General features: G+C 40.1%; 1 protein-coding gene across 1 annotated transcript in view; it reads right to left on the minus strand.

Annotated features, from left to right (window-relative positions):
- Vha36-1 (V-type proton ATPase subunit Vha36-1) overlaps positions 1 to 9400 on the minus strand; it is a 31165-nt gene extending 21765 nt beyond the window's left edge. Inside the window, exons 1-4 of the mRNA XM_065238428.1 lie at positions 9280 to 9400; positions 9099 to 9216; positions 8324 to 8687; positions 6830 to 6924 (exon numbers count right to left, since the gene is read on the minus strand). Coding sequence (XP_065094500.1) covers positions 6830 to 6924; positions 8324 to 8687; positions 9099 to 9216; positions 9280 to 9320 — 618 coding nt within the window. The 5' untranslated portion in view covers positions 9321 to 9400. The remainder of the gene's footprint in view (positions 1 to 6829; positions 6925 to 8323; positions 8688 to 9098; positions 9217 to 9279) is intronic.
- Positions 9401 to 9923: the final 523 nt, after the last annotated feature.

Below are 9923 nucleotides of genomic sequence, written 5' to 3' on the forward strand. Positions count from 1 at the left end.
AGAGATCACCCAGTGCTGAACCTGGGGGCCACTGCTAGTTCCAGCAGCAGCAGTAAGTCTCAAGAAGAGCAGGCGTTGGGCTAAGCCAGATATTCACACCGATATCCAGCAGTAGCAAATCTCAAGAACTGCAGCTCGGGAGAACCAAAATGACGGAGGTCAGGAGGAAGATCGATGAACTCTATGTGTTCGTAAAGGATAAAAACAACGAACACAAAGAGATCAAGCAACTTGTGACTGGAATCAAATCCGGCATAACAGTGGCAGAGCGGGAATTCCAAGAGTGGAGAAAATGAGCCGAAAATGTCGAAAAGGCTCTCCTGGAGGCCAAGGAGAGCATAAGACTGGCTAAAGCACATGAGTCGCCAAAGGGACCCACAAATCCACGTCCTGAAAAGAGAGATAGGGACACGCCAGGAGGAGCCCAAAAAACGCAAGGACGAGAAAGGCATCAAGGAGATGGGAGAAAACGGTGGGTGGCGTAAAGTCGAGAACCAGAAGGAGAGGAAGAAAAAACAAAAAGAAGATGAAGTTTTGAAGAATAAAGAGGAATTGAGGAAGAAGGAAGACAGGAAGAATAAGGAGAAGCATCGAGGGAGAGAAGCAAGGGTGACGCTCTGGTTGTTGAGGCGAAGGACAAAACGTCCTACGCAGCACTTCTCCGGGAAGTGAGAGAGGATCCGGAGTTGAAACAACTAGGCGAGAACGTGCTGAAAACCAGGCGAACCCAGAAAGGCGAGATGCTATTTGAGCTGAAAAGGGATCCTACGGTTAAGTGCGCAGCTTTTAAGGAGCTCATCGAAAAATCTCTTGGCGGGACGGCGAACGTAAGAGCCTTATCCCAAGAGTCAGTGGTCGACTGCAGGGATTTGGACGAGATCACAACAGAAGACGAGTTGAAAAGTGCGCTGAAGGTGCAATGCAACCTGGGAGACGTACCGATGGCCATTCGGTTGAGGAAGGCGTATAGTGGCACGCAGACGGCGTCGATACGACTTCCTTCGGACGCAGCTAACGAGATGCTGAAGACAGGCCGAATCAAGGTTGGGTGGTCAGTGTGCCCGTTGAAAGCTATTCCTCGGGTATCTAAGAAAATGGAGAGATGCTACAAATGCATGGGCTTCGGTCACCAGGCGAGAAACTGCAAAGGCCCAGACAGATCTGATCTGTGCAGGAAATGCGGAGAGAAGGGGCACGTTGCAAAAGACTGTACAAAGCAACCGAGGTGCATGCTCTGCAAAAAGGAGGACGGAAACGGCCATGTGACGGGAAGTTTCAGGTGCCCAGAGTTCAAGAAGGTGATGGTGGGCCAGCAATAATGAAGGTAACCCAAATAAACCTCAATCATTGCGACATTGCTCAGCAACTGTTGTGGCAGTCGACAACAGAAATAAAGTGCGACGTTGCAATCATTGCGGAATCGTATCGAGTCCCTCCCGATAACGGTAACTGGGTGGCGGATAGAGCTGGGATGGCTGCTATACAAGTTATGGGCAGATACCCCATTCAAGAAGTGGTTGCAAGCTCATACGAAGGTTTCGTTATCGCCAAAATCAACGGAATCTTCATGTGTAGCTGTTACGCACCCCCCAGATGGACGATGGAGAAGTTCCATGAGATGCTGGATGGACTTACCGAAGAGCTGATCGGACGACGACCGGTAGTCATCGGAGGAGACTTCAATGCTTGGGCAGTGGAGTGGGGAAGCAGATGTTCCAATGCAAGAGGGCACAGTCTGCTGGAAGCTCTGGCAAAACTGGAAGTTATGCTGGCCAATAAAGGCACCAGCTCACAGAGATAGCCGGGAATCCATTATCGACGTTACTTTCTGCAGTCCGTCGCTGATGGCAAACATAGATTGGAGAGTGTGCCAACGGAATACTGTGGCAGTACGGAGGACGAGAACTTGAGACCGCAAGTGGAAGACGAAGGCTTTCGACAAGGATCTGTTCGTTGAGGCACTTCGTGTGGACTGGAGTCCCACAGATCTGAATGCGAACGAGCTGACAGAAACGTTAGTGAGAGCATGTGACACGACCATGCCGAGGAAACTGGAGCCAAATAACAGACGGCGTCCAGTCTACTGGTGGAACGAGGCACTTAGCACTCTCCGCGCTAGTTGTCTCAGAGCCAGAAGACGTGTTCAGAGAGCAGGAACGGAAGCAGACAGAGAGGGACGAAGAGAAGTGTTTCGAGCGGCCAGGGCCGCACACAAACGAAAGATTAAGCAGAGCAAGTTGAACTGTTTTAAGGAGCTGTGTCGAGACGCTGATGCCAACCCCTGGGGCGACGCATACCGAGTCGTGGTGGCGAAGATCAGAGGTCCAACGATGCCCGCTGAAATGTGCCCAGAGAAGCTGAAAGTCATCGTGGAAGGACTTTTCCCGAAGCACGACCCAACAACCTGGCCACCTACAGCGTACGGAGAAGGAGAGGGAGATAACGTCGAAGTCACCAACGAGGAACTCGTAGCAGTGGCGAAAGGATTGAAGGTAAAGAAAGCTCCCGGTCCGGATGGAATCCCTAACGTAGCGTTGAAAGCTGCGATCCAGTCATCCCCGGACATGTTCAGGATGGCGCTGCAGAAATGCCTGAACGAGGGTCACTTCCCTGACAGGTGGAAGATACAGAAGCTAGTGTTGCTGCCGAAACCAGGAAAACCGCCGGGGGATCCAGCATCGTACAGGCCTATATGCCTGCTGGATACACTCGGAAAACTTTTGGAGAGGATCATCCTAAACAGACTGACGAAATACACGGAGAGTGAGCACGGATTGTCGGAGAGGCAGTTCGGATTTCGGAAAGGGAGATCGACGGTGGATGCAATTCGGACAGTGGTCGAGAGAGCTGAGAAGGCGTCCAAACAGAAGCGGAGAGGAGATCGATATTGCGCCGTGATAACGATCGACGTCAAGAATGCGTTCAACAGCGCCAGCTGGGAGGCCATCGCCGAAGCACTGCATAGAATGAGGGTCCCTGACTACCTGTGCAGTATCCTGAGAAGTTATTTCCAGAACCGGGTTCTGGTCTACGAGACAGACATGGGACTGAGATCGATTAGGATCACAGCGGGAGTCCCACAAGGCCCCATCCTTGGTCCAACGCTCTGGAATGGAATGTACAACGGCGTGCTAACGCTGAAACTGCCCAAAGGAGTTGAGATCGTTGGCTTTGCGGACGACGTCGTCTTGACGGTAACAGGCGAGACGCTGGAAGAGGTGGAACTGTTGTCAACCGAGGCAATCGATATGATTGGTAACTGGATGCAAGGAGCGAAGCTGCAGATAGCCCACCACAAAACGGAAGTGTTATTGGTCAGTAACTGTAAAGCGGTACAGCGGGCAGAAATCACCGTCGGGGAGCACACCATAGCCTCGAAGCGTGTGTTAAAATACCTGGGAGTGATGATCGATGACCGGCTAAACTTCAACAGTCACGTCGAATATGCCTGTGAGAAGGCCTCGAAGGCCATTAACACGATAGCTAGAATCATGCCGAACAACGCTGGTCCCAGCAGTATCAAGAGGCGTCTTCTGGCCAGCGTGTCATCATCGATACTGAGATATGGAGGTACAAAACAGTCCACCTCAACCAAAACTAATTGAATCATATAGGCTGACAAAATCGGGGGTAGACAAAATCGGGGGCTGACAAAATTGGGTCACCACTGTATAGCAATGAAATTAGTCATGACAGAGTAACAGAACGAGTTTAAAAACAGATGGGGAAGGACAATTGTCTGAGCTACAAGTGCATTGAGCATTATTTGTATAATAATTATGAGCACTATCCCGAGCAAAGTCGGATATCAAATAATGTTTTTGAAACCATATATATATTTTTTTGTGGTATCACAGTGGCAGCAACTTGCTTAAACTCTACACTGGACCCCTTTTATTGATAAATTTTGCTTCTATGAGCCTCTATTTTAAATCAACACACAGACGTTCCTAGGCTATGGTGCCCGTTTGGTCACTGTTGTTTTTGTGCTGATCCAAATAGTTTTAATAATATAATTGCGCATTCTTGTTTTTTTTTAAAGGTTGATTTTTGTCCCAGTCTTGTCTTCTGTCGTCACTTATTTTGTCATTTTGTCTTGTGTATTAACCCCCACTTGTCTTGTTTATTGTGTCAACTTGTGTCTATTAATAGACACAAGTTGACACAATAAACAAGACAAGTGGGGGTTAATACACAAGACAAAATGACAAAATAAGTGACGACAGAAGACAAGACTGGGACAAAAATCAACCTTTAAAAAAAACAAGAATGCGCAATTATATTATTAAAACTATTTGGATCAGCACAAAAACAACAGTGACCAAACGGGCACCATAGCCTAGGAACGTCTGTGTGTTGATTTAAAATAGAGGCTCATAGAAGCAAAATTTATCAATAAAAGGGGTCCAGTGTAGAGTTTAAGCAAGTTGCTGCCACTGTGATACCACAAAAAATATATATATATGGTTTCAAAAACATTATTTGATATCCGACTTTGCTCGGGATAGTGCTCATAATTATTATACAAATAATGCTCAATGCACTTGTAGCTCAGTCGGTAACTAAGCAGTTCCATACAGATTCGCAAATCGTTTCGGATCGACCTTTTACGATTATGATGAAACTTTGCACAGTTGTTTGTTATTGCCCAACATGCCATTTTACATATATGGTTCCCTAGTTTTGCACACGACTAACACTTGAAAAAGGCTTATGCAAAAATGATACGTATCAATAAAAAAATATATATCTCGTGAACGATTTGTTTGATCGAGATGGTGTCTTAGAAGAAGTTGCGGACAAGTATTGTGCCTTCCAAGAAAAAAATATACACTGTAAAACATTATTTTTTTTTTTCCTTGATTTGTTTTCCGTCGATCTTGTTTTCCGTGCTGAGCACCAATGCTACCGACGCCAGGGAGGCAGCTCCCACACCTGGACCCTACCTATCGACTCATCAACTCATGAACCGGGGACCAACGGTTTTACTTCCCTTCCGAAGGAAGGCGTGATCAGAGATGTTATGCCTCCTGTAAAACATTATATATATATATTTTTTTTACAAAAAAAAATCAAAATTATCCAAAACAAAAATAGAATTACTCAAATTGCATATGTTTTCTTAAATTATTTTTTTATATTTATTTTGCAGTTTAGATAAAGTAATACCTACTGAAACTGTGCATTTGCTGGGCAAATCATAAACAAAAAAGTTATGAATTATTAAAAAAAATAAGTATTTTCCAAAATACCACCCACAGTTATCGAATATCTTTAAAATAGTGTTAATATTAAAACACATTAAATCTACTACAAAAAAGCTAATAATGCTTAAATTGCCCAAAGTTGTTATTTTCGAGATACTCGTAAGTTAAAATTCACTTATCGCATATTTTGAGAAATTTTCGCCCTTTTGAGATGTTTACTCAAATTGCATATCTTTCTAAAATATTTTTTTTATATTTATTTTGTAGCTTAGGTAAAGAAATACCTATTGACACTGTGTATTTGCTGGGCAAAGCATAATTAAAAAAAGTTATGAATTATTGAAAAAAATAAGTATTTTCCAAAATACTACCGATACACACAGAGAAATGATTTTTTTTTACCAAATGGATATATTTTTGGCTCAGGGCCTAATATATTTTTGGTATTGATTCAAATATATTATTCGATTAGTTCAAAGAAAAATATTTTTGAATCAACAAACCGGTTGTAGAGTCAATAATCTGTTTGTTGATTCCAAAAACCATTTTGTTGATTCAAAAATATGTTTCGTTGAAATAGTGATACAATATGTTTGAATCAATAATAAAATACATTAGGCCCTGAAACAAAAATCCATTTTTCTGCGTGTAGTTATCGAATATCTTTGAAATAGTGTTAATATTAAAACACATTAAATTTACAACAAAAAAGCTCATAATGCTTAAATTGCCCAAAGTTGTTATTTTCGAGATAATAATAATTTGAGCAATTTTCGCTCTTTTGAAATGTTATTATATCTTAACTCATGCGTATGATTGAAAAACTGTGAACAGTAAAGTTTAAGGAAGTTAATTGGGCTTTTTGTTAAAAATACTTTCAAGATTGAACACTCACGAATAACTGAACCAAAGGAGCCCCCGAACTAACATTTTGTTAGGCGTATTCTGCGCAGCATGTGAGTTGAGATCACAGTAAAATTATGGTGAAGTCAAAATTGTCACTCCAATTTGATTTGTATGGAGAGTCACTTCACGCGAGGTGACAATTGTCACTTCACAAGTGAAAGCGAGTCACCTCACCTCACACGCCGCGCAGAATTGGGCCAGTGTATTGCAAAGTTACTGCTTTTCATCGCTATAGAAATTTACTCTATGTTAGACGGACGGTGATACGATTGAGAAGCCCGGGCTCTGATGCCACTTCGCATTTTCCATGGGATAATTATCTGCCTCTGGAAAACATACAATAACAACAGCTTCCACATGTTTGCTGCGACGCAACAAATATGGTGATGTAAATTTAATGGCTGAAAGCGCAATAGAGTCCGAGATTAACTCCCTAGAAAACTCAAAGTGGCAGTGCAAGTGCCTAAAATTTGTGATCGCTGGATCATATCACCTTAACATTATTGTGAAATAGTTCATTCGGGTAAATGGTTCAATGCTCAAAGATGGCGAAACTTTTTTGTTTTTCGAATTTTTACCCAGATTACTATAGGAAACATAAAATAGGAGTTGCTTGGGAAAGTTTGCTTAATATATTACAAGGAGAGTATCAATCAGCTTATGAAGTCGTATTCCATCGACAACGGAAATGTTTTATTTAAATTTGAATACTTTACCTGAATTTTCTTCAACCGATAAAATTCTTCACGCTCCAATTCATCCAACTCCGATATTATGTATGCCAAGGTACGATCAATGCGTGGAATAATAACTGAAAATTAACGAAGCATATGATTAGATAATATTGTTAAAAGTCACACACTTAGAAATTATCACATAATTGGTTGGTTGGCTGGTTGTCTTTATTAAGAAGATTTTCCGCCAGACGAAAATTTTCACATCGACAAATAATAATGGATCCCCGAGCAGAGAATGAAACAAAATGAAAACTTAATTTGATATTTTGATATAAGCGTTCGTGAGAACATATTTTGCCTACCGTGTGGTCGAGTTAACAGTAATCATAACAAAAATGAGATCTAAATGGCATATGAAGGATATTAAAAACATAACAAATCATGTTTTCTTGATAACAAACCTGTATGCGCTTTGATATCAGTAATTTCGTTAATAATAAACAAAATAAGTAATCAATATGTTATGGTAGGAAAACAAAAAAATAAAAAATACTAAATTAGTTATTATTTTGATATCTTGATATCAAATTTAGTAATCTTAATGTTTTTAAATCTATTGGTTGATATCAAGATGCAAAATCAAATAATGTTATCAATGAGTTTTCATTTATTCAAAATAAAAACAAACCTATATTTCAATCAGCTCTATCGATATCTATCTTACATCGATTAGTAAATTAAATTTGCAGGTAGATTAATATAAAAACATGTTGTAAAATATAACTGTAAAAATCATAATTCAACTTGAACATCCTAAGTAACATTGACAGATTCTCTTCGTCGACTTTCTCATTGTATATCCACGGCCATGTAAAGACATTCCTAAGAATTTTCAGCACACAGATCTGTAAAAGAAGCTTTTATCTAGCATCTAATACGACAAACACAACAAGAAACGGTTTTGTGATCAAGTTATTAACGAAAGAGAATGTCGACGAAGATTGAATTCTCTTTGTGATGTTCATGAAGAAAAAAGTTAACATACTGATTGACTCGTAAGAAAAAATAAATAAAAAATGTAGATTTCAGTGATAAATGAAGATAAATAATATTGTTTTGATATTATTTTGATATCCGAAATTGCTCGAGAAACCTTTCTTATGAGGATGTAATCTTTGCTATCAAATTCGTTCGAATCATTTACCTTTGAGCGGCAGATGATGTGTTTGTACCTGCCTCATAGTGGTCGTACGAGAAAATTGAAGAGTTCCCAGTCTTCTTGATAACATTAACATTGTTGTCTTCGATAAAAAAACTCTGTGCATATATTGTATCCTCATCATTCTGAGGCGATTATGCGCAATTATCTTGCAAGGTACAATATCTACTTTTTGCATACGGATCAGATATGAGATTGGATACAATGTATATGATACTTGACCCTCGATACAAAGACTGTAGCCAAAACTAACACACTTTCTCTTTCACTATCATATGTATAGATATTTACTTTTCTCGTTAAGCTGTACTTACCGTGTTCGATGGCATTTACTCTTCTGTTTGTAATTTTGATGACTTCATCCAAAGTCACAAACGACGTTTGAAGAGATGCAAGTTCGACAAGGAGTTTAACTGCGCTCTGGTAGTTCTTTTTCAGCTTCTGCATCTGCTGACCACCCTTAGCAAGACCAGTCAACTCATAGGTATCACTGCCATCTTGATAGGATTCAAATACAGGCAAAGTGACGCCCGCTACGTTGTCCTTCTTGGTGCGAATTTTAATTTGTGCCTTGGTTACGTTTTGCAGCACTACCTGATTAAAATCTCCTGACAAGAATTTTGCCTCTGCAAGCGAGAAAGCAGCCTCCTTCATCACTTCGCCCATTAACGTCTTAGTCTAGAATTATTATGAACGTTTATTGAAGAGCAAAATGTATCTATTTTTGTTTTGTATTATTATTAATATTAATATTATATTGTCACAAAATAAAATCTAAAAAAAAACACGGTTTTCCGTTGAACTTTGGGACATGAAAATGTATTCATATTTACCCATTGGATTACACTGAACACCTTATCATAGCTATTACATTAATTTTATTACGTTTCTACTAACGAAAAAACTACTTTTGGATGATCGAAAACATGTTTAGGTCATTTATGATTAAATAAAATGTATCTATTAATTAAATTTAGATCAATAAATACATTTCATCCAGAAAAGGGATCTGAACCCGTGACCTTCCTCGTGTGTTAACCCAAATGCAATCTTGCCAATATCATGAAATGTTTTGATTTTTCTACGAACCTCTATAATTTTGCCAAGAATCATACGGAATCTCATCTGGAGGGCGTCAGCCTTTTTTTTCAACAACCCGTGACCTTTATGGGCACCTGCTAAACGGGCCTTCATCTGCATTTGGGCACTGTTAACAAGAAAGAAAACTAAATTACATTAAAACAAACGTAATATTCGTTTTGGAACTTACCCTCGGGATGGAAAAATCGGAATTCGATCCTTGGACGACATTCTTGAGAAATTTGTGTTCTTTGTCGATCAACCAACCAACCAGTGCAAAACGGGTCACAAGATCTAATGGAAATGGCTATTTTTATTTTCTAATTTCTGACTATTGGCGTTGACGACAGCGCCGAAAAATCGCCTCTTCTAGCAAAGATTGACAGCTTCTTATAGGAATTTTCAGGGGAGTGAAAAGATAGTACAAAGTCCGCCATGTTTGTGAAGTCTGACGTTTGCTTATGGATTTTACTATTGGAGTGAAGAGCTATAGAGCTTTTTGACACTAATGCACCATTTAAACTGAAGGAGTATGAACAAGAGTGAAACAGTTTAGTGGGAAAACAAACCAACACAGAAAAACAAAACTACCCACCGCTTGGGTTTTTTAAACTCAAATTTAAGTTATTTGACCTCTGCCCGTTTCATTTCCTCTCGCTATTGTTGTCAAAAATAGAACGAAAGATTCGACTCAACCGTCTAGTTCCGTACGAGAAGCCAAAATTGAGTAATATGCGATATACCCAAATTTGAGTTAATTGAACTTAATTTTGGGTAGACAAAATTGAAAATAACTTAGCGATGGGTATTTTTTTTTGCCGTGCTTAAATGCAA

The sequence above is a fragment of the Ochlerotatus camptorhynchus genome, unplaced genomic scaffold (genome assembly GCF_037179485.1).
Source record: "Ochlerotatus camptorhynchus isolate MF236.1 unplaced genomic scaffold, CSIRO-AGI_Acam_v1.1 ptg000781l, whole genome shotgun sequence".
Lineage (NCBI taxonomy): Eukaryota > Metazoa > Arthropoda > Insecta > Diptera > Culicidae > Ochlerotatus > Ochlerotatus camptorhynchus.